General features: G+C 51.2%; 1 protein-coding gene across 2 annotated transcripts; it reads right to left on the reverse strand.

Annotated features, from left to right (window-relative positions):
* Positions 1-10,452: 10,452 nt before the first annotated feature.
* Gdf7 (growth differentiation factor 7) lies at positions 10,453-16,087 on the reverse strand. 2 transcript variants are annotated; one of them, XM_021178516.3, is made up of 2 exons: positions 15,718-16,087; positions 10,453-13,099 (listed from the first exon to the last, which is right to left on the reverse strand). In XM_021178516.3, exons 1-2 carry the CDS (start codon positions 16,085-16,087, stop codon positions 12,132-12,134), a joined length of 1,338 nt encoding a protein of 445 aa, XP_021034175.1. In that variant the 3' UTR covers positions 10,453-12,131. The 2 variants fall into 2 exon arrangements, with proteins under 2 accessions (XP_021034175.1, XP_021034174.1); XM_021178515.3 differs by having other exon boundaries at positions 10,453-13,120.
* Between the last annotated feature and the right edge of the window lie 8,981 nt (positions 16,088-25,068).

Consider the following 25,068-nt stretch of genomic DNA (forward strand, 5'->3'; position numbering starts at 1 on the left):
ACTCCTGTTTCAGAGGCTCTGACACCCTCTTCTGGCCTCCCCAGACACCAGAAACATGCTTTGAGACCATCTCGAACTATGTGGCAAGACCCTGCCTCAAACATCAGACAAGAGAGGGCAAGAGACAAAACTATATGAGAAGTAGCTGTGATCCGTTTCCCGGGAGCTTTCTCTAGTGTTCCAGTTAAGCACATGATGGTCCCTATGCTCTTCATAGTGCTCACTATAAAACTGTCTGGTGCTGGGTGAAAAGCATTAGAACCTTGATCCAGGCCCATGCTGGTTCCTAGTCTGTCTTGAGCCATGAATGACGCTCCAGAGGCTCCTCGTGCGGGCTCATTTCTGGGGTCCTTTCAGTATTTAATTCAGTCAACCCTTGGACATCCCCATACCTCGGTGCTTTGATTTTCCCTCAACCTTATGAAAGTTGTCACAACTCAGATTAAATAAGAATAAAGGGGCATGATAAGCTAATACCACCCCTGACTCTAGATTGAATATTTTTATTATAAAATAAACTGGGGAATGATTTGGATAGTACCTAAAGATGGCAGTGTTAATGTTCGGACTTCAGTGACTGCACTGTGTAAGCCTAAGAGAATGCCTGTTTTATACTGAGAAGGCCAGAACACACCTAGGGACTGTGGTGCCTCCTGCCAGTTTTCTCACAAATGTACCAGAGAGTACTTCCCCTGGATCTATCAATATTTGGGGGCTTTGCAATACTTCAAGGATATATAAAAACAGTTTTCAAAACAGAAAGCTTTCCACTACGCCTCTCTGTCATTGTTTTCTAGACAGTAGATTTCTTCTAGGCAGTAAAGGGCAAACTGAGTTTAAATCACAGATCTTTTGTTTATATCTTCACAACACTATGTAATATTTCATCCCAGCCAGGCAGTGGTGGCATATATCTTTGATCCCAACTCTAGGGAGAAAGAGGCCAGAGCCCAGATATCTATGAGTTCAATGACAACCTGGTCTACAGAGAAACCCTGTCTCCAAAAAGATGCCATCTCTCCCTGAGCCTCCTCACCACTCACCTTTGAAGCTGGGATGATAGCAGCACTTGCCTGGTTAGGGGTTTTTGTTGTTGTTTGTCGGTTTGCTTGAGGAGATCGAAGATGTTTTGTTTCTTATAAAACAATGAGTTCATGTGTGTGGCAGTCAGCAAAGTGTCTGGCCAGCCTGCTATCACAGCCCCTAACGGGAGAAACTGGCAACCTCCCTCAGTCTCGCCAGTGAAGTAGAAGTACCCATGCTATCACCCAGGCTGTAAGGATGCTGTGGTCTCCAAGCTGCTGGACCTTGCTCCTGTTCAGTTGTGACATGCTAACCCAGCTCAGCCTTCTGGCCTTGGGTCATGCAGCCTCCACACACACAGCCTAGGATTCTGTCAGAGTGGGCTTAGAAAAGACCCTGGAAACACAGCAATTCTCAGAACATGTGAGACGTCTCTGTTCCTGGTCCCCTCCTGGGCACAGAAGAGAAGATATACTTGGGGGTGGGGGGGGATTGAGTCCTATCTGTGCCCCATAGATGAAGGGGAGAGATCCCCCTGGTCCAGGTGGGGAGCAGCTGGGATGCATTAGTAGGGACTCTGCCAGCTCCAGGTGACACAATGGCCATACACGGTGTTGCTGTAGTTCTGTGAGTTGAGGCTTCCTGGGGAAGAGGGGGAGGCCTTTTCTCATAAAGAGCAGGCAGGACTTGGGTCAGGTTGGCATAAAGAGAGCAAGTTCAGGTAAGTTTTCCCCTGTGCTGTCTCGCACGCAGACTTCCCAGTCCTCGGAGGCTCTGATTTGCCCAGTGTTCAAATAACCTGAGGTACAACGTGCCTTGGGTCACTCTCATAGCTGGAAAGATGGCTCAGTGATGAAGCACTCTCTTGCAGGGGACCTGAGTTTGGTTCCCAGCACACTAGTGGAGCTGCTCACAATGATCTACAGCTTCAACTGCAGGGAGATCTTATACCTCTGGTCTCTATGAGAGCAGACATGTGCTACAGCCACATGCACATCCACACAAATACACAGAAGTAAAATAAACTTTTAAAACATTAGTTTATAGCTAGCAGGTGACTGGAGCCAAGATCCTAGTTTAGGCCAGGGCTCTAAAGACATGGCATTGTCCCCTTCTTTCTACTACACCGTGCTGCCTCCTAGAGGCCACAGTGGGCAAGCTTGCAAGAGCAGAAGGACTGGAAAGGAAGTCACAGAAAGGGCAAGCGAGCCCCTCCCCCTGCCCGCCCCTAGGCAGAAGTGAAAGGAGGTGGTAGGTCATACATGAGGCTTGTAAAAGACTGAAAGCTGTAGCACTCCAAACAGGCAAGAGCTCCATCAGGCGATGGAAAACCCACATACTGGTGTCTATCACAGATACACTCTGCCAAGCCTTCTAGACACCTGGTTCTCTGGGCCTAACACAGAAACTCTTCTGCAGACGTGCTTGCTCTTAAGCCTTGAGAATCCCTGCTTCAAGTCTCAATCATGCCCATCCTGAGACTTGGCCCAAAAACACCAACTGCTTCTACCTCCTGAGTGTCCATCTAACTCCCTCTTGCCAGTCCATCCTGGAAGACTGGTCATGACTCTTGGATCTCTTAGCATCATGACTGCAGGAGCAGGAGCCTGGTTCTCCTGGCCCCTACTATCACCCCTCCTCCTTGTTCTTTTTTTTTTTTTTTTTTTTTTTTTTTTGGTTTTTTGAGACAGGGTTTCTCTGTGTAGTCATGGCTGTCCTGGAACTCACTCTGTAGCCCAGGCTGGCCTCGAACTCAGAAATCCGCCTGCCTCTGCCTCCCTAGTGCTGGGATTAAAGGCGTGTGCCACCATGCCCGGCTCTCCTTGTTCTTCAAATGAGTGTTGTAGAAGGTAGACTGGACTTGCAGTCATCACCAGAGAATAGGGCCTGCTACAGAAATTCAGTATAAATTTGGTTATCTAAAGTTAGTGTACATCTTTTCCAGACCTAGCAAGAAAGCTCTCACAGAATACAGGTTCTCAGCCGGACAGACTGTCAGGAAGTCACATTTGAGGAGGTCTGCATCCTCAAACTAGGGATGTCGATGAAAGCATCGGACAGAGCCATGTGTGCACTTCCTGAGCAGAGTAAATTCAAAGACAACCTTTCACTTCTGAGCGCAAACTGCAAAGCAAGGCCACTAACCCTTGTGGCCCGTCTCATCTGATATGACTACCATGGTTGTTTCTCTTCTTCTATAATTAGAAAACCTTTGCGGCTTAGGCATTGGCAGCTACCAAATATGTGGCTTATTAGTTACCGAGCATGATCCCTGCAGAGTGCCCCAAATGGGAATTACAGCAACAATACCCAGGACAATGGCCGAGCTGAGTCGAACGCTCTCATTTTGTATTGCATTCCTCAAACATTCTGGTGAAGGGTTTGTTCTGACCTCCCCACAGCAGGCTGGATTTCTTTTCCTGGGTATGTCTATGGGAAAATCCCTCTTCTCTGGGATGGGAATGTGACCCCTGACTGGGCGTCCATTAGAGCCACAGGGTGTGGGTGCACCTGCAAGGTCTCCCTCCCTCCCTCACAGAGGGACTAGATTCCCACCTCTGCAAATCCACCCAGCTCAAGCTCCGAAGAACATCTGGGCTTCCTCCTACCAGCCATCACGGTACACCTGCATGTGATTAGGACTCAGCAGACACCCACAGCCCCACCGAAGTCAGCACTGGCGACATATCCCAGCGGAGAAGCCTCTCCCCAGATCGCTGATCCTTCTGACCAGATGAGGACAGGTTCCAGGGATACACGAGCCCTGTGCATCTGTGACCACAGAGTCTCCGTTCCCGGGGGACAGCAGTGAGGACACCTTCACCCCTGCTCGGAAATGAGTGCCACCAGGGGCAGACTGCACAGCAGAGCCAGGGAGGGGGCAGAAGTTGAACTTGGCTTTCTCAGTGTCAGCCACTGGAGAGGCTTTTAGAGCTGTTCACAACAGTGTTTGGGAAGTTGGATACAATTTCAAATCCCTGACTTTCTCCCCACAAGTGCCCCTTCTCTTGTGAATGTGTGAGCCCCTGCACAGCAAGCTGGAATAGGTCATATAGACAATGAAAAACTGAAATTTTAGCCTAGGAATATGATGAACAAGACTTTACACCTTTCCATTGGAAGGGTCTTAGGACACATTTATTATACCTGCCACAGTATTTAGTTGAGAAGATATATATTCTCTCAATAAAAGAAAAATGTGTTTGATAATGAAATTAAGAGCACAGAGAGAGTCTGTCTGTCTTTGACAGGAGGGAAACATGACCACAGAGACCATCAACGAACTACAGAAACATTGGATCCAAACTGGGTAGGTGTTGCTGTTGCTATCAAAAAGGTGGGTCACCATATCCAGGACCCTATATCCTCAAAGGTCATATTGGTCACGAGTCCTTCATGAGGGCCAGGTCTGTCAGCTGTCACCCCTGCTCCTCTCCGTGATCAAAACCAGAAGGCAAATGAAGTAGCCTGCTGCAAATGTAGGAAGAAGTCGGGCAAAAGAGCCAAGAGAGCACACTACACACTACAGGCTGTTGGGGGAGAAGCTGGAGCAGCTAAGGAGGTGTGTGGAGGACCAAGCAGACTGGCTCGTCACGTTTTCTCTCAGACTTGGTCCTCGGAAATATGTGCTCGGTCTCAAAGAGGAAGCCACTCAACTGGCCTTTATGCCTTGAGACTTCCTTCAGAGGCTAGGCCATGCAGCCTCCAGAGCGAGAGGACCCATGCTTTCTGCAGTGAGATAGATCCTCAGCAGCCTGGAGTAGGCAAAAGCCAAAGGTTTATCCCTTCCAACTGTTTCTGAATGACTGTTCACTCCTTATAAGCTGCCGTGCTTGTCATTTCCTGGAGAGAAAAGCCCTCTTCTGTCTTGAACCCAGGACTACTCGGTGAACAGTTCGGGGCTATGCATAGGGACCTCAGCAGTTTCACAGTGATGGCCCTGTGCTTAGGGATCCCGGCCATGGATAGATACCTCATTGAAACCCTCTTGCTTGAGAGCACCATGGTCAACACAGACTAGCAGGGCCAGGCCTACCATGTATCTACCCATTTTGATCCAGTCATTTTGACGCACAAGTCCCTGGCTGCTGCTCTCCAAAGACTAAGTAGGCTAAACGGCACTGGTCCAGACCTCCATCTCCAAGCACCAGTCAGAAGCAGTTTTATGAGTAAAAGATTTAATCGACTTATCTGTACAAAATATTAGAGTGGTGAATGATGAGCATACAAGCTGTTTAACAAATATATACTGCTATGTAATGGTTAAGAAAAAATAGTTCGCTGTTTTACAGGTCATTTACATTTCAATATGTACAACCTACTTAAATTTGAGAATACATATACACATGGATTCGTGCCTGACCCCCAAGGGTTGGTTCTTTGCTAGCTAGTCTGGTCACAGCAGCACTGCGCAGTGTCATCGGGGACTGCCCAAGCGGCCAGGCTGGGCAGCAGGCAGATGCTCGACTGTAGCCTGCAAGCTCCCAAGCTCTGCTCTGGCCAAATCCAAGCTGGAAGATTGCCAACCAGGAGATTTCAGTTTTTAAAACCTCTCCCTCCCAGTGCCTGCTCCACTGTCTGAGGAACAGTAGGTGTCATTGCAAAATGAAAGCTACTTCCCCTGAAACTAATTAATTCTGTCTTTAGCCGCTGAGGGAACAGCTGTGGAATTGAGCCTTGGTGGCATTACCATCGCTCGAGTTCTGCCATTTCCATAAAATAACAGTATCAGAATCAGATTAAATTTACTTTTTAAGCCGCGGGCCACTCACCGTGTGCCGCATTCCACTGCCCACCCAGGACCTACTTACACAGCATCACGCCATGCGCAGGCTCAGCAACAACCTTCTCAGTGGAAGGACTGGAAGGATCTGCTCCTTTGTACAGAAGGCAAGATGAACAATCCCAAAGTTTTCAGAAGAGCTTACCTCATCTGCTGAAAGAGCAAGTCACAGACAGTGTGTTAAACCCTATTTTTGTTTTTATTGCATTTATAGTTCGGAGAAAAACAAACAAACAAAAATCGTCCAGCTAAAAGACCTAATTATGACTCTTTATCAAAGAACACAAAACATAAAAGCTCTTTGTTCTACCATAGAACGTGAAATGCAAAAATCAAATTACCCCAAGGGTGCTCTATTTAGTCTGTGATTTATCAGAGGTGGAGCATGCCGGAGAAACTGCTCTCGGAGTCTCCGTCCCCAGCTTGGAACACTAGCCTGCTGCCCAGCCAGGACGCGCGTTGCAGGCTGAACCTTCTCACTGAACTGGATCATGGTTTCTAAACAGAGGTGCAGATTAGTGAACTCTGTATGGACAGGCTGGCTCCAAAAGTGAGGCTCATTCCTCAAGCCATCCCACAATCCTCAAAGCAGATGGCTGCTGCACCACCACCCCAGCCCCCAACCCCGGGAGGAATCACAGACCTCACTCCTGTCTCAGGGAAAGCCACTCACCCACCCCTATCACTGCCTTGCAGACTTGATCCGCTGAGAAGCCAGGCAAGGGCTTTCTATCGCCTACGTGGGTTGTCTGAAAGGGGCTAGACTATCAGGAGGGTCTGGAAGTTCTAACTGTCTAAGTAGGGACAGGTTATACACAGTTGCTGAGAACAAGTATTTTTCAGGCATGGGGCCACATGTGCCCCCCACCCCCAAGGGAGTTGAGATTGTGTGCTTTGGAGGGATCAGTTCACATTTGCTTCTAACTCAGCAGGACTTCTACAGCACCTTTACCACAACTCTTGTTTTGGTCCACATTTGCACATGCCAAACGGCCAAACATAACTCTAGATAGTGACAGCCAAGAGTCTGAGGGCCCTAGATGCAGAGCATGGCATCTCATCCCATCTCTAGACAGTGCAAGATGCCAGTGCTGGTCATATGGAGCAGTACCTGGATACAAGAGGACAACGCCATGCCCACCTCCTGCCTGGCCACATCTCCAGCCACCACCATTCAAATAATAGCAAAACAACTAGCAAAAGCAAAATAGCTGGCCTTCTTCTGGAGGCCTGTAGCACTGTACCTACGGGGCCTGAATTTGGCTTCAGCCTCTTCTGATTTCCTTAGGCAGTTTATTTACGAAGCCATTGAAAGGGATAAGACGTTCTGGACTACGGAGCCTCTCTTGCCACTCCCTCTGAAAGCAGAGTTCCCCTCTGGAAGGGAGTTCATCTGATGAGCAAAATGTGCTTCTCACACCTTCACACCAAACACAGAAACAGATCTCAGGAAGCGTGTGGCTGCCAAAGCCCTCTTACCATTGAAAGGGATGCACAGGAAAGAAACCAGTCCTGAGTTTGCCTCACAGGTGCTGGACGAGACCTGCAAGCTCAACACCAAGCAGTAGAAATGGACCATTGAATAGATTTGCTGCTAAGAGATAACACTGACCAACAATAGCGAGAGAGTTTTGAAGTTCAGACTGGTCAGCGGTGACCTCACACCTGCCACTGGCCACGCTGACTTACACTCTATTGTAATGGTCGCCACTGCTGCCAGGAAGCACCATCCCCAGTTCTGTCTGGATGAAAGTCTAGAGCCAAGTTGTAAGCTGTCTACAAGCACAGCACAGATGGGGCCCAGTTAAGATGGATGTGTGCACACCAGAAACAGCATCCCCCAGTCCCTGGATCGTTCTCAGAGCTCACAGCCACTGATGAGAGATCAACTGCCAGTCTCAAGGCAGCCTGAAATTTGGACCTCTTAAGAACGGGGTACCATTACCACTGCCCCACTTGCGGTACCTCTTTGTGCTTTCCTCAGCTCTGGCACAAAAGCGGGGGGAGGAACTTAGCTTCAGCCTAAATCTACGAAGGGATTTGCTACAAAAATCAAAGCTGGGGGGTGGGGATCTTGAACTCTTCCCATTTAGTGCTTCTTAACGCTTAACTCTGCCACCATTTTCCAGGTCATATAAAAGAAGATGAGGTCGTCTGACTCCAATTCCTGCCACCAAATCACTATGCTGGTAAGCTTCAGGCAGATGTTAGACCCTGGGAGGGCAGCCTACCTGCACCCTTGGCTCCCGTACTTTACCTACAGCACCTGAGCTGCCAATAGAGTATAACTTTCACTTCCTTCCCTGTCTCCAGAGAGAACTCACAGCAGCCCTTCCCCAGCTCAGCCTGGATGTGACTGAATCTGAACTCGAGCACATGGAGCCAGGGTAACCACACTCTCCAAAACAAAACAGCTCCTGGCTGGTGGGGAGCCAAACCCCAGGCCCCAGATCCTGGCCTCTCCTGCACCTGCCTCAGCCTGGGTAGAAAACTGAAGCAACATTTGAGAAGCTCCACCATAGGCTGGCATTTAGATAAGATGGTAGGCGCGCACAAGCCCACACTCACAGAACTCTGGCGCTGTGGCTGTGGCTAGGATTATTTGCCTTGCCTTGGAACATCTGAACAGCTTTCTAGGAAGAATCTAGGAACCTTGAGACTAGAGCAGTTGTCATTTAAGGGATCTAGGTAGGGAGATGACTGCCCATGACTGAGTTTCCTCAGATGTCTCTCAAGAGATGTACTGTAATCCTGATACCTGCATGGCCTCCTACAAGGTGGGCCCAGGCTACACTATGAAGAGAGCTGGGTCCTTTGTGTACAGAAGCCTTGGCTCTAAGACTAACCAGAGACATCAGCTGACCACCCTATGGAGATCTAGTGATGTCTCACCCACTCCTCAGATGTTGTAACAACTTTTCCATCTTCTCCACATCCTCTCTTCCCTTTCCACCCCTGACACTTTTAAAAGGGGAGTAGAGGCCCACTGCTCCCTGGCAGAAAGCTACATTCAGATCCCCATCCTCCCAGCTCACCAGCTGAGGCCCCTGATGCTCAGTCCCTTGGAAAGGCCCCTACCTCCCTGTACCTGGCTCCCAAGAAGACACTCTCTGGAGAAGCATCCAGGCCTATGACAGTGTGTTCTCTACTTTCCACTGCCGTTTCAGGGCAGGCTCAGAGGAGGAGCTAGCCTCTCGGGACATCAGATGCTCTTGGAAAGGATGCGTCCGGACATGGCACTTTAAGAACAGGTGCAGTCTACAACTGCATTTGTGTTGGCCTTGAAAGGGAGGATCTGGCGAGATGAGAACCTGTAGAGTTAGCATCCAGAATCTACCCAGGCTCGCCTCAGGACTCACATCCAGCTTCTGTCCCTGCTGACACCATGATGGTTGTCAGGAAAGATCAGCACGGGACAGAGAGATCCACTGGCCTTTGGTAGCACTATCACACAAAGCACAAGCTAATTACCCCATACCATCCGAACATGAAATGCCAGGAAAGTGGGCCAAGGCCAAGCATGAACACTACAGCACAGCACAACTCCAGACATTCTTCCTCACGATAAGATTAAGTAGCCGACTACCCGCTCTGCTTGGTCCAGTCCAACTGCTTGGTAACCCCAAATCCCACAAGACCAGAGTCTAGGAATCCTGAAAATGCCTTCCTGCCAATGGAGGGGGCTACCTTAATCCATAAATTATGGCTTCAAGCAGCAAACCAGGCCAGTTTGGTGTCTGGCAGGACTGAGAGTCCAGCTGGCCTCCCCTACTTCCTTAGCAGGCCTGTCAGCCTTCCCTCACTTGAAGCAGTGGTTCAGGTTCCCAGCAACATGGAGAATTCGGTTTACTTCAGAAGGGAGGCTTTGGTGATCTCAGGCTGGGCAGGAGGGGGCACCCTAACTGACATGGTCTGTGCTGACTACAGCATCCAGACAGGGATTCCAGAATGCAGCTGAGTTTGTCCTGGTCACCCGCCCCTCTTAAAGCCTAGATGACAAGGCAGATGTTGAAGAGTGTTCCCAACTGTGCAGGCAGCAGCCTTTCTCCGCCTCTTGGCAAGCTAGTTTAACCACATCCCATCTGCCCCACATGCGGTTGGCCCTTTTGTGGTCATAAAATACATCCTCTAGAGGATGGCTACAGGAGACCGAACCAGAAGAAGAGCCCTGTTTCTAGTTCCACAGAGGATCCACGAAGGATCAAGGGAGCCCTGGGAGAAGTTCAGATCATTCAGCACACACCTGAGGCCTCAGAGGCACTACATGAACACTACAGCCCAGTGCACAATGTTGACCATTCTAGTGACGGTACCCTTCTGTGGGTGCAGCCTCAACACAGGGAGATTCCCACTCTCAAAACATCACTTTCTTGTTAGAAAGAGGTCATCAAGTTTAAAGGGGGTGGGACATGGATATATCCCTTCTGTACAACAACCAGGCTGAATTGAGTTAGTTTTCCCCAAAAATTGTTTGGCCTAGTCACAAAAATAAAAAAGTATTAAAATGTTTGCTTCTATACAAAAGTAGTAAGCACCCTAAATTTTCCTCAAATAATCCTCAAATTTTCCTAAGTAATCGTCAACTGTAATTTTCATTGATTTTTCTAAACTTTCTAATACAGCTTTTAGCTTTATGACCACTTTATTCTCCATTGTGACATCAGAACAGCCACTATTACATCATCTAAAACAGAAAAGGGAGGTTTCCCTGGCAGAATCAAGAAGTCTGGATGCACATTTCTGCCCAGGCACACCTCCCCCAAAGATGAAATTATATCAAGAGTAGCCACTTTATGATTTAAAAGAAAAAATGATAAAATAATTGCATTTTCTGGTTACAGAGATCCCCAGTCATATAAGTTCACATTCTAAAAGGAGAGAAGTCTTCATTTTAAGAATAAATTATACATGGATTATTTTCCCCTTGGGAGGAAATTTTACAAAATGAAAAGGACTCAGATGAGACTCTTAAATAAATTAGCTGAATCTAAATGTCCATCCTTCCTTCTCTCGGGAGTATCCACTAAAAACTAAAAGACCTGTAAACGTCATGGGCCTTGGCATTCAGGACAAGTGCAGAGTTGACTCCTCCCCTAAAACCTGAAGTGGGAAACCTCGGGTACTGTCAAAGTGGAAAACCTAGGGTACTGTCAAAGTGGGAAACCTCAGGTACTGTCAAAGTGGAAAGCCTAGGGTACTGTCAAAGTGGAAAACCTAGGGTACTGTTGTCAAAGTGGTCCTCTGACTCTCAACAGGTGCAGCCCAGCTTGTTTCTGTTTCCCTGGCCACTGACAGGAGGCCCCAAAGGATGAACTGGCACCAAGAAATCAAAGGGCTCTGCAGAACAAAAACTCTGGAGATGGGAGACAGGCTTGCCACCTTCTCATTCCACAGTGTAGGAGCGGAACCCTGCTTCCTCCAGCCCTGCATGTCCAGGCTGTGTGTTTAGGTCTGACAAAGGTGTTGGTGTGGCTTCACTCCGCCTTGCTGCCAAAAAAATAGCAACGAACACAGTGAAAGGCACACACAGGCTACCACACTCATTGCCTTTTGGAGGGGGCTGTGCCTATCTGGCAAATGGGTTTGAATCCTGGGCTGATGCTGGTGGCCCCAGGACACTGTATCCCTGACAACCCCTTAGGAAATCCTCTTGGCACCTTCTAGACACTCCTAAACCTGGCAGATCCTATCCTGTTCCTCACCTGTCTCCTCCATTTCACACACACCCTCCGGAGAAAACTATTCTTTCTACTTTCCAGATCATTCCTAATTGGAATGAAGTTTTAAAAGTCTGTGTTGGCATTTTGCAACACAACACATTCTTTTGGATAAAGCTTCCTTTTCAAAACTGAGCCAGTACCGCATCAGACTTGTTTAGGAAACGGGTGCTTCCTCCCAAGCCCCACGGCTCCTTACTTTTGAAGATTCCCAATGCCCACATCCAGAGACTCTGGGTATCACAGCCCTGCAGTGCACTCCATAGCCAATGTCAGGAATCCAGCCACACCGCCTCCAACTAAAAGGAGAATCCAATGCTAACCCGTTTCTACTAGGATTTCGTGCCAATTACTGCAACATAAACACAGATGCCCTTCCCTCTCCCAAAAAGGACAGAGGTTTGTATCAATGGTAGCAAATAAGCAAGGCTTTTAGCGCCTGCCGTCCACGGTAAACATGTGCGTGAGTGAAGGAGTGTGTAAATGTGAGTGTTAACTGTGTGCTCTCCTCTGTGCTGGCAGAGGCCATAGTCCGCCGTCCCTCGGGCCTGATGACATGTGCTCTTCAGCCAGGGTCCTGGGCGGCCAGACCCTCCCCAGACCGCATGCTACCTGCAGCCGCAGGCCTCCACCACCATGTCTTCGTACTGCTTGTAGACCACGTTGTTGGCGGCGTCGATGTAGAGAATGCTGATGGGACTGAGTCGTGCGGGTACGCAGCAAGAGGCTGGCGCAGCGTCGGGCGCCATGGAGTTGAGCAGCGTCTGAATGATGGCGTGGTTGGTAGGCTCCAGGTGCGAGCGCAGAGGAAAGTCGCAAACGCCCTCGCAGTGGTATGCCTCGTAGTCTAATGGCGCGATGATCCAGTCGTCCCAGCCCAGCTCCTTAAAGTCCACGTGCAGTGACTTGCGACTGCAGCGGCTCCGGCCTCTGCGCCCGTGGCCCCTGCCTGCGCCACCGCCGCCGCCGCCACCGCCGCCACCACCGCTTCCCTGCGCTCCCCGAGTCCCAGCCAGCGCAGTCCGCCGCCGCCTGCGACCGCCCAGGTTGGCTTTGCGAGACCCAGCGCCTGGTCCTGGATCCGGTGGCGGCTCTGCAGCGGCCCGGAGAGCGCGGGCCTGGGCTCGGATCTCCCGGAACAGACTCTCTTTTCTTTGCGTACGGGAGGAGATCACCAACAGCGCGCGCTCCTCGGCAGCAGTGCCGCCGCCGTCGCCACCGCCCGGCCAACCGAAGCCCAGTCGTCTCAGGGCCAGCGGGCTGCTCTCCGAGCCCGTCACCGCGCGCAGCACCAGGCAGAACTTGCGGGAGGCGCGCGGCCAGCGGCGGTGGCTCTGCACCGCGTCCGTCACGTCGAACGCTTCCCAGCGCGCACCGCCCAGGGGCTCGGCGGCCCGGGAGTGCAGCAGGTGAGCTGTGCCGGCCTCGTCCGGGCACGTGGACAGCAGCAGCCGCGGAAGGAGGGTCGCACTGTCCCTATCTGGTTCCGGAGACCTCCGGCGCAGAACGCGCAGCTCCGCATTCACCACCTCATCTGCTTCGGAGAGGCTGGATACGTCGAACAGGAAGCTCTGGCCTGGCTCGGCCGCCGTTTCGTCTGCGGGGAAGGACAGAAACAGAAAGAACAGTGTGAGGGTAAAGCCAGGACACGCAGCAATGGGGAGGGCAGCTTGGCCTCGTTTGGCTTGGCTATCCCTGACACATAAAGCGACCCAGAAAGGACCATAAGAGCCGGCAAGCGTCCCCGCATCTGCGTTCCCGCAGGAATGATGTCAATCCCTTGGGTAAAGGGATTCTTTCTTGTCGCCTACACCTGGAGCTTTGGTTCTTCGACCCCACCGTGACAGCCACACATACACACACCTAATAGCTGGACTGCGGGACCCAAGAGCGCACCACCGCATCTCCGGACCAAAAACTTAACCATTAGTTCTGCTGCCTGCACTGGCATCTTACTGTTGCCGAAAGGTAGGTCAATTTTCTGAGCAGGGGTGTCCTGAAGGGGGCCAAACAGAAAGCGCTCACACACTTTCCCAATAACTTGCTTTATGTGACAATTGTCCCTTACTGCTGAGCCGAGTGCCCCAGAGAGCTGCAAGCACTCCTGGATGTGCGGGAAAACGAAAACTTCTCATTCCCTAAAAGCACTTTTCCCTTTGGTTCCTTTCTTCTCCCAACCCAGCCTAGACACCTTCACTGACCACGGTTTCCCGTGCAAATTGGGCCCTTGAAAATTGTCCGGAAACGGAACGCATAAGCACTGCGACACCCTCTGCTTCAGCCCACCCTGCCCGTTCAGCCAGGATAGCGACGTCAACCCCGTTCTTGGCTCCTTCTGGTGCCCCCGCGGCCACCAAGAGGAATGGAAAAGACAGAGAACCTTCACGGAGACATTAAGAGGTGGCGGTGTTTCTGCTGTGGAGGCTTGCTTATTCTTTTGCTCTGGTGTGATTTATTTCGGGCTTGGGGTTTTATTTCTGGTCATGGGTCCTTTTTCTTTTGGGGTGGACTCAGACAAAAAAAAAATGTTTAAATTCCACCAAAGAGCAGATAAGGCGTTGCCTTTGAAGGGGGTCATATGGTTTCGTTTTGCCCCATCGGAGAGAGCATGCAAACTCCCCCCAGCTTTGGGGATTTGTTCTCAACCATGGAGCCAGGCCCTCATGTTCTAAGTCTACAGTCTGGGTGTACTGTTCTGCCTTCCCAGCTCTGTTCTAAACTGAAACTGGTGGGAGCAAGCTAGACAGAGGCCCTGGGCCATATTCCTTGTCCCTGCTTTTCCCCTCAAAGACCCTTCTCTGCAGCCTCCGCCTCACCCCGCTTACTCGGCCTTGCTACCTCCCCAGGGAGGGAGGGAGAAAAGGTGACCGGCCTCTGGGTCTTGTAGGTGAAACAGAGCTACACCGGAAGGAATTAGCTGATTTTATAACCTTGTACACTTGGCCAGCCCTAACAAAGTCTGATGCTTCTGTTACTTTAGGCCGCTCTCACTGTTGGCAGCTTGAAAGCATCCTATGCAGGGACAGGTTAGGAGTTTTCCCTGATTCTGCACACTGGGATTGGAGTTTCCAGTCAGTGTGGCGTGCCACGACAGACCCTTAGAAAATAGATGCTGGTCCTAAGTGCCCCATAGGACCATCTGGACCAGAGATTTCTATGTATGGAAACAAAGCTGTCTGTGCGTACATGCTGCGCACTGAGTGTGTTTCTGAGATGGCTGATGCGCGGTAGCCACAGCCTGCTTTCCCACGCTGGTATCAAAGGCCTGCAGACTGCCAAAGGCTGCCTAGACTCACTTTCCAGCCCTACTTGCCTTCCTTTCCCTCCTGATTTCCAAGCTAGATCTTTGGCTGGGCAGAATTGAAGCCAAAATTACTTGCATTTCCGCCTGAAATTAGTTAAATTTTCCCTATCTGTCTGCTTTAATGACTTCAATGGAGATTAATAAAAGCCAGATGACGCACACATTCTACAACCACCCCACAACCCCACCCACATCCTACCTTTGGAGGGCCCTACACAGGGTAAAATGGGATGTTTGAGCTCCAACCATCACTTTTCTCCCCACACAAGCCGAGGTCCTGGACTCTGGCAGCTGGGGCCTACTGCCACAGAAGGCAGTCACCCAAACTCTCTTCCCATACACAAGCCACCATCCACCCGAAACGGTCTGCCTGAGTGGGGTCCTCCTGATACCGAGAGAGGCCATTACTTTAATTGGATACCACCTTCTCTACCCTGAATTCCCCTGAGCTTCAATTTGTGTGTAGCCCCCAGTCCCCCGCTGGACACAAGGCACTACCATCACTGCTCGTCCCTCTTGGCGGAAACTCAAAGGCCCCAACTCCTGCCCTTCTTTCTTCTCCCAGGGCTCCAGGCCCGAGGCTACACTAGACCCTTCCCCCAAAGAAGCGGGTCTTGAACTCCGCTTGGCTTGAGGGGAACCTGCCAGCCTGTTCCGAAGAGCAGCTCCCACTCCCTCAGCCCTCGGAGACCAAGCCTGGACTAGCACCACCGTCCAGGCTTAGGGGTTCGTGAACAATGACTTCGAAGACAACGTTTTCTCTCCAGCACCTGAGGATAGCTATAGGGATCATAGTTCAGGGTCGAATCGGGCAGAGGCTTGCCTCCCCCGGCTCGTCTCCAGTCAAGAGTAGACGGGATGGGCTGGTGCGCAGAAGACGCGTAAAGTACCTTGAGTTGCTTGGTCTGTGAAGCCGGTGATTGTGTCCACGCGCCCGTGCCCTGAAGCTGCCGCGACCGGAGCCCTCCCCGCCAGGCTCCTGTAAAGCGACATCATGAAGTGGTGTGGCACCACCGAGCCGTTCCTGAAGCCAGAACCCGCAGCGCGGCGCACAGCTCGGGGACCCGGAACCGCAGCGGCCTGGAGAGCTGAAGGGCCTGGAGCCGGGGCGAGGGTCCGCCCGCCGCCGCCGCCGCCCCCGGGGCTCCAGGCTGGTCCTGCCCCCGCCGCTCGGAGCACCGCGGCAGCTTCTAGCCCGTCGCGGGGACGGCAAGCGCTCAGCAGCCAGAGACACAGCGCGGCGGCAGCGCTCAGGTCCATGGGCTCCTTGGGCCGGCCGGCCTCGCGACACGGGCTCCGTGGCTCCGGGAAGTCCCCCGACGCCTTTTGAACATAGTGTTTAATAATGGGGGAAGTGTGCGCAGCAAGCCGCTGCCCCCCTCCTCTCCCACCCCACCCCCGCCCAGCGCTCGGAGCAGCGCCCCCTGCTGAACGTTCAACCCGCAGCGCTGAGCCCCCCAACTCAGGCCTATCGCACAATGCAGGGTAGAAGTCGCCTCCCCTTGCTGTAGTGCCTGGTCCTTGTCCTTGCCAAGAGAAGGCCATCCGCCCGAGGCTCCTGCCACAACCCGGTGCCCCGCCTCCCCTCCCGAAGGCACTACGACCCCCCCTCCGCCCCAAGACCTCAGCGCACTCCTTGGCTGGAAGATGGGGCGTCGCGCGTACCCGCCCAGCTTCCTCCCGACTCCTTCATGGAGAAACACCGCCCTCTCCGTGATCTTGTGAGTGCTAGGGATGCCAGACCCGGGCCAAGACAAGACTGGGCCCCTCCCATCCAGCTTTCTCGCCGTACGCCCCCTTGTTGGATGCTCATTAGGGAGTTACTAGGGATGTTTACGATACACATTTGGATGCCACCCTCTCCTGTCCACAGCCCTCTGAAGATAACAGTGGGAGGCCAGAGAAAGGGAGAGAATCTGTGATGAAGGATGAGTAGGCTGGAGGGGACAGATGGGCACCGACCGGCTGTCGAAAAGGAAAAGCTTTGGGTGGGCATCTTGAGCCAAAGCAGGAGCTGAAACCTTAAAGGGTTTAATGAATTAGGAAGGCGGGAACCAGCTGAATCCTACTCAAATTAGGTCTCAGGGTTTGAATGTGCAAGCAAAGTAATCTGCCCGGGGGAGGGGGAGAGTGGGGCAGGTGACCACATTTCTTCAAGGTCTTCAGAGCAAGGGCAACGTTCGAGTGCAGCCACAAGCCCAGAGGCTGTGTAGCAAAGCCATGGAATAGCGCTCTGATGCCAGCGTGGTTATAGCACTCTATGAGCATGGGTGGAAAGGGCCACCTCTGGCCTATGCCTGGGTGACTCTTGAGCATACAGACGCTGGGACTTTTGTTTGGCTAACTTCCTCCCCACTCCTGCTCTGAGCGGGGAAGGCGCCAGCATGTGTGTCGATTTAGTTCAGACAAACCCCAGAGCAAGAATGTCCAGAAAATAGACCAACTGTCCGGGGGATTTAAAAGCCTGGACCCCAAACCCATTACTTTAACATTGTTCTGGATACCAAACTCAGAATCCATGCCCAGTCTGTGAGTCAGATGGAGGTGCTATCTAAAAGCCTCTTCCTAATAAACTACATAGCCCAGGCTCCCGCATTGGAGTCTTATACTCCCACCCCACCCTCTGGATAGCAGGCATGCGTGCATCTGGACCAGGGTCTGTGCTGCCGGCCTCCCTACTCAGGGCCTTCCTGCTGTTGCCAGATGGTGGGCATCTGGGATGACAACCTACCTTTGGTGGCCAGGTTGGGGAGCGGATGCAAAAGCCATAATTATGGGTTTCTTTCTTTGGGTGCCTGGAGGAAGTGGCTCTAGTAGGGTGGAGACTTCCTGGCATAACTCCCTGCCCACCCATCCACCCCTGCCTACAGTGGCCAGCCAGGGGTCTCTTTGCTCAGAGGGACAGTGGGTTCTGGTGCCTTACTGGCCTTCTTTCCACAGACGCCACTCATGTCCAGACTTTGAGTGTTTTACAAATCAATTCTATATTTAGAAAACAGAGAGCCCTGGCCTGTCACCACCCTGGTTCCAGCTCTGGCTTTGGCCACTAACAGTCCTGGCCCCTCCGAGTCCCCTCCACTTGTCTTGGTTTCCGTTTCACCAACTGTATAAAGGGAAGAGCAGAAGGGATCTGGCACTATGTTGGCCCAGTGGATGGTAAGTGTTTCTTGACTACATGACACCCCTTCCCTTAGGCCACCTTGGAGCTCAGGCCATTGGGACAGGTTAGTGATCCTTCCTGGAGTGGAGTCAAGGAAGCCACATAGCTACTGTTTGAGACTCAACTTCCTGGTCCATGATGTGTGGCTTAGGTGCAGCTTGGAGCAGAGGTGTTTCAGTCACTTGTTCCTGTCCCACAAGATGTTCTGAGCATTAACAGAGTTCAGAAGAGAAGTAGGTTTTATGAGCTCACTGGAAGCTGATGTTAGAGGAAAATAGAAAGGGGCGGGGGGGGGGGGGAGGCTCAGCCCAACCTGCCAGCTGTGGCTGCATGGAAGACATACTGTACTCTTGTCATTTGTACTTCTCGGTCCAGACCCATTCATTCACCCATCCATCTCCACTCATCTCTTCTTGTAGCAACTTCTTATTGCTAGGCACTCTTTCGGGTGTTGAGAATCCATCAATACTCAAGGCAAACTCATGGAGAGCCAGGGTGTGCAGAAGAAACAACAGCCAGTAATACACAAACGCCTGGCAGACCATCAAGGACGTTCTGAGTACCTTGATGGGAGAGGTTTTTTTCTGTCCGCAAAGACCACATTGAAGCAGAGCCCTAAAAAAAGGAAGGCATGGGGGTGTTGGAGGCCTGCCTGGCTCCTTTCCCTCTTCCTCCTGCTTAAGTGACACTAGCCACTTGTCACCAGCCCATTGCCTTACATGCCCCATGCCAGCTGTTCTATCCTGTGATAGAATTTTTTAAAAAGAAAGTTGAGTCACGAAGATGTGAACTTTGCCTGGGGTCATGTAATAAGTAGCCCAGCCTAGATTAACTGTCTTAGCTCAGATTTTGGCTTCCACCACACTAAGGAGTTAAGACTAGAAGGGGCTTTGGTCTGCTAATCCCTCCATGGCCCTCTCTGGCTCTCTGGAATCTTCTCAGCAAAGAAAGTGACTGTAAGGTCCCAGGGAGGGTTAAGAGAGAACTCCCCAATGGGCTCTCCTTTCTGCCTCAGCCACAAACTGGGAACTAGCTCACTGTGCTTGGGAAACAGCCTGGAGGAGATGCGGCAGGGTTCACCTGTCCTGCAGGTCTCTGGCTCCCTTGCCCAGGGCTTCCAAAGCATGAACACCAATCTGGGGTGAAAATTCAGAAGACAGAGAAAAAGAATGTCAGGGAATTCCCTCAGCCATTCACCCTTCACTGTGCTTAGCTCAAATCCTCCCGTTGAGGAGATGGCCCCTCTTGGATCCACAATTCCAAGCCTAGCCCAGGCATGCATAAGAGGCCCACATTTGGTGCTGGGAGCCTTTGGCAGCTGAGATCCCAGCCAGAGGACTCTAGAGGTGTGCTCTGCCACAGGCTAGGTCCCTGTCCTTGGCTCTGCCACAGGACTGACTCGCTGGAAAGCACCTGCAGCATCCCAGCGGACGATGGCAGAGTTCAGGGATGGGGCACAAACAAGACAGGAAGTCTTCACCTCCTGGTCTCTGTGATGCTCAGCCCCAGCACAGTCAGGAGGGGTGGGTGCCACATTTTTATCCCCAAGTGTTCTCCCTGGGGATAAACTCTCTGTGTATTGTCCCTTCAGAAACTATTGGCTTATTCTGAGCTCAAAGCCCCTGCTTCAGTCACAGAGCCTTCTTAGTTTAGCCCAGCTTTCCATTCCAGGGAGCTGGCTATGACCTGGGACGGTGCTACTTAGAAATCTAGTCTTAAATCGTATCACAAGAGATATTGTGATGGCTTCTGGGTACTGGAACTGAAAGAAACCTGAGATGCCTGTAGCCAGCTCCAGCCACACCCAAATGTCTAGGTCTCCTGTGTGCTGAGATGGGAACAAGGGGTCCCTTAGAAGTGAACTGCTGTGCAGCCCACATGGTCCATGAGAGGAAGCCAAGTCCTGCAGCAGACAGTGGTGACTTGCAGCCTATAATTTGGCATCACAGCCATCTCTGTGTCTGGCTAACCCTTCGCTCTCCACTGAGGTCCAGAACATTGTGGTTCTGCTCTGCCGAGGGTACTAGTGAATGAAGTGAAGAGTGACATGAAGCTCTCTGTCCTTGCCACTGAAGGGGGCTCTGGGTCCCTGCAGCCTCACAAACCTAAAGTCAAGAGACCTGAACTCAAGACTAACCTCTGGCTGCAAGCCCCTCACTCTTCCTGGCTTTGCCTCCTGCTCAATATAGTGAGACTGGGGACAAAGAGAGATGGAGGGGCCAGGAGAATCTCCTCTGTCTGGAGAAACAGGGTACCAGTTTAGACTTCCCTGAGAGGAGATGGAGGGAGAGAAGAATAACCTGTAGAGACGTTCACCTTTTCCTTCTCTTCTGATAACACGAGCTCCCCTACTCAGCCCCTAGGAAAGCTTCATGAGTCTCTTCCAGAAAGACCTGAATTCCAGAAGGTTCTAGCACAGCACAGCACCCAGGGTCAGGCTTCCTCGAGCTGCAGGAATTTCCCATGCTTAACCTATAAGTAGACTGCCCGGGTTGCCCCCAGCAACAGCTCTGGCATTCACACTGGGGTCCTCAAAAGCCCTGGCCCCAGGCCTCTGGGCGTGGTCTGCTCTATGACCCAGACCACCCGGTGGGGGAGGGGAGGAAAGGAGGGATAAGATAGAAGGGTAGCTTCTTTCCCAGAGGCCTTCCTGGGGTACATTTCAGTGCCTCCTAGTCGGGACAAACTGCAAAAGACTTGTGGATAGTGCCACCTTCTGGCCACAGTATGTAACTGCATCTGATTGCTTCAGCCCGGGACTATTAAACTGAGATGACCATCCAGAGTTAAAACAAACAAACATAACACTGCAGTATGGGGAGGAACTTGCCTTCAAACCACCATTACTATGGACTTTTTGACCTTGACAGAGTTGACCTCTATCCACTATCCCAGAATTCACGGAGCAAAGAGATTTTGACTTTCTAGCCAGCCTGGGCTACATGATGAGACGCCATCTCTCCAAACAAAGCCTAACACCTACTCTGCCTCTTTAAATGGGAATAGGTGGGGCCTTGGAGGAGGTGTGGCCTTGTTGGAAGCGGTGTGGTCTGGTTGAAGGGGTGTGGTCTGGTTGGAAGAGGTGTGTCACTGGGGGTAGGTTTTGAGGTTTCAAAAGCCCATACCAGGCCCAGTGTCTGTCTGTCTGTCTGTCTGTCTCTGCCTGCTACCTGCATATGAGGATGTAAACCTGTTCCACTGCTTTCTACCACAATGACAATGGACTAGAACTGTAAAACTGTAAGCAAGACCTCAATTAAATGCTTTCTTTCATAAGTTGCTTTGGTCATGGTGTCTCTTCACAGCAATAAAGCAGTAATGAAGACAGTACCCAAAATTAGAAATCAACAAGGACTTTTAGAATCAGTGCTGCCATTGGGTGATAGTTTGGAGTGCCCATTCCTCCAACCGTGGTCAAAGAACTCAGGGTTCCTGTTCTAGATACACAAAGATGAAGGGGGTTGTGATGGTTCGTGCTTGCCAACTTAACACAAACTACAGTCACTTGGGAAGCAGAACCGCTAGTGAGGAATTGCCTCCATAAACATGGCTGGCTAGCATGTCTGAGGGATGTTTTCTTGATTAATGATTGATATGGGAGGGCCCTGACTTCTGTGGGTATCACTACTCCTGGTGTTCCTGCATTGTATAAGAAAGCAAGCTGAGCAAATCACGGGAATTAAGTCAGTAAGCAGTGTGCCCCTATGGTCTGCTCCAGTTCCTGCCTCCAGGTTCCTGCCTTGAGTTCCTGCCCAGGCTTCCCTTGAAGATAGTTTGTAACCTGTAAGGGTTGGTGGTGGTGGTGGGGGGGGGGAACCCTCTCCTCCCCAAGTTGCTTTTAGTCATGAAACATCTAGTTGTAAAATTTTAAACCATAGCCAGGCAGTGGTGGTGCACGCCTTTAATCTCAGCACTCGGGAGGCAAAGGCAGGCAGATTTCTGAGTTTGAGGACAGCCTGCTCTACAGAGTGAGTTTCAGGACAGCCAGGGCTACACAGAGAAACCCTGTCTCAGAAAAAAAAAAAAGTCTTGAACCATGCATATAAAATATTCTAAGTACAGAGATGACTTTAACTAAATGATCACACTCAACACTACCATCTCAGGGAACACTGACATCGTGGTTTCTCCTCACACCAATGATGGGTTCTTTCAACATAGTGTTCCCCAGGACGCTATTCCCCAAACCCATGCTCCCCAACAACACAGTTCTGGGGGCTCTGCTGCATTGTTGGCGGTCGTGTCTGGCATTAAGTCAGAGGTGATTTTTGTTGCTTTTAAAAAACAATCTGTCTCCTCCTCCTTCTCTCCCTTTCCCTCTTTCCCTTTCCCCCTCCCTCCCTCCTCTCTCTCTCTCCTCCTCCTCCTCCTCCTCTTTTTCTTCTTCTTCTTTTTCTTCTTCTTCTTTTTCTTCTTCTTCTTCTTCTTCTTCTTCTTCTTCTTCTTCTTCTTCTTCTTCTTCTTCTTCTTCTTCTTCTTCTTCTCCATCCCCCCTCCCCCCCCTCTCCTCTGTCAGAATCATGTTCCATCAGATCTCAGATTCTTACATCCTGAACACGTTGGCTCCAAACACATGTTTGTATCTCATGCTCACAAGATGGCTGTCTTCATCTCCAACATTAAAGCTCTTTTCAGGTAGAAGAAGACATAAATTTTCTCCTGGTAATGCAACATACCCCTCTCCCCACCCCCAGGACTTTTTTTTTAAGACTTATTTTTAGAGTTGGGATTGGTGGTGCACTCCTTTGCAGAGACAGGTAGGTCTCTATGAGTTCAAGGCCAGTCTAGTCTACAAAGCAAGTTCTAGGCTACACAGAAGAAGAAGGAGGAGGAAGAGGAGGAGGAGGAGGAGGAGGAGGAGGAGAAGGAACCTGTCTCAAAAAGCCAAAAAAACAAAAAAAAACTTTATTTTTATTTGTGTTTGTGTGAATGTACTCTCTCTCTCTCTCTCTCTCTCTCTCTCTCTCTCTCTCTCTCTCTCTCTGTGTGTGTGTGTGTGTGTGTGTGTGTATGTGCAAAAGTCAGAAGAGAGCGAGCACCAGGTCCTCTGCAGCGGGTGACTCCTGACCTCCTGACCTCCAGCGCCTGTTGTGCATTTTGTTCTGCTCCATTGCTTTCACCACTCTGGGCTGTGGCTCTGTTAGACCCATTTCTTCACAGAGAAAGCTAGAACAAGAACATTCACTTTTTCATTTCTTAAGTCTGGTACCAACTCCTCCTGGCAGTTCTTTGTACCCCCACCCCCACCCCACGCTGTTACTCATATGCCCTTCATCTCCAGGGTGTCCTCATGTCCCCAGAGCCTGCGTTCTCGTTGAAATCTCCAACTATCCTCAAGTGGTCAGTGAACACCACTGGACAAAGCCGAGTCTCCTTCTGCAGCCCCAGGCCTGAGCTGTGCCTGTGAGCACTGGCTGGATGGCCAGCAAGATGGTGGGGCCTCCCACTTTATCACATGAGGATGAGCAGACCCCTTGAGCATCATTTAGTGGACAGAGGTAACGAGCAGCTCCTCAGACAGCCCACCCCACTAGAAACAAACCTGGGGGTGCCAGGAGGCTAAGCCAGCATTTAGACATCCCCCTGCAGAGTCTGAGTGGCCTCGGCGCTGGAGTCTGACTCCCTCTGGGAGAAGCACATGTGGAGTGGTCCTCCCAGGGTGAGACGGGAAGGAGGACAACACTGTGCAGCGTGGTCTTTGTTACCACCGCCTTAGCCATGGCGTTGAGCAGGAAGCACACAATATCAGATTCAGATCCCACATTCCAGGTATTGCACACAATTATGCACTGGAGCCTGTGGGACCCATGGAAGCAGAAAATGGAATTGCTATCAAGGAAGCGGGTCACTTCCACAGGAATCCTGGGGTACTCTTGACAGGCACCAGGTGTGCTGAATTTCCTGTGGTGCACAGGACAAGCCCAAGTCACCGGGAAGTCCAGCTCATTAGCTCACAAGGTATTGGTGGCAGGCATGCTAGCAGTCTGGGGTTTCCTGGCAAGTCCCCATTATGGTTTCTGCTTTCCTAGACCCCCCTCAAAATATCTCTTCAGGACTCTCATGCAGGATGTGTCACCTGGAAAGACTATCTCCTTTCCACCTAGGACCCCACACCCAAGTCTCACATCCCCAGGTCCTGACCAGAGAGATTCAATGGCCTCTATATCCCAGGCCCTGAAACCTTTCTTGTCCAAACCAGACTGATCATTTTACCACCTCAGGCTCCTCCAGATGTCCAGCCACTCACACGAGCCAAACCATAGCAACATCTTTTTAAACTTTTACATTCACACACTCACACACATTGAGGGGACAAGGTCTCGTATGCCCTCAGGCTGCCTCTGTCTCAAACTCTCTGTAGAGTGGAAGATGACCTTAAACTTCTGCTTCTCCTCCCTTCAGCCCTCCTGAGTGCTGGGCTTCTGGCCATGGATTTTCATGGTACTGGCGTGAAACGCAGGCCCTCGTGTGTGGCCGGCAAGCACAGTAAGAGCAGAGCTGCCGCTCAGCCACACAGCAGCATCCTGACTCCTCTGCTCGTGCTCATGAAAAGCCCCATCTCCTGCGGTTCTCACGCCCGCTCCCTATTATTCTGCACCTCAGCAGCCTTCGCCATCTCCCCTATTCTGGGTTCCTGTGCTGTACGTGCATTTCCACACCACTGCACACAGCTAGGCTGTTCAGGAGGGTCCTTTGTGCACACCTCTCTGGTGACCAGTGTCAGTGCAAAGGCTAAGCTCAAACACACTGAGCTTCATGCCCTGACTCCTGCTTTCCTCCGCTGCTCAGACCCTACTGACTCCTTCCTTGTCGGGAACATTCCTAGTTTGCCAATTCTTGTCTCTCTAGGAAACTGCTCCTTCACACAGCCCTTTTTGACTCCATTTTGTTCTGCAATGGAGAAGAGAAGGAGGAAGAGGAGGAGGAGGAAGGGGATAGAAGGGAAGGGTGGAAAAAGGAGAGGGGCTTAGGATGGGACAGGAGGGGAGGCTCCACTAAATCTCTGTGTTAATGCCTATGAGGTGGCTCAGTGAGTAAAATAACATTCTATACAAGCCTGATCTCCTAAATTCTATCCGCA

This window comes from Mus caroli, unplaced genomic scaffold (genome assembly GCF_978045245.1).
Source record: "Mus caroli unplaced genomic scaffold, Mus_caroli_1 scaffold_14, whole genome shotgun sequence".
NCBI lineage: Eukaryota > Metazoa > Chordata > Mammalia > Rodentia > Muridae > Mus > Mus caroli.

What these genes read in the sequence shown, in the direction of transcription:
- Gdf7 (XM_021178515.3), bottom strand. Translation starts at nt 16,087, where the DNA reads ATGGACCTGAGCGCTGCCGCCGCGCTGTGTCTCTGGCTGCTGAGCGCT. An exon ending in CACAGACCAAGCAACTCAAG is followed by an intron (nt 13,121 to 15,717) that starts GTACTTTACGCG and finishes CCTTCCCCGCAG; the next exon opens with ACGAAACGGCGGCCGAGCCA.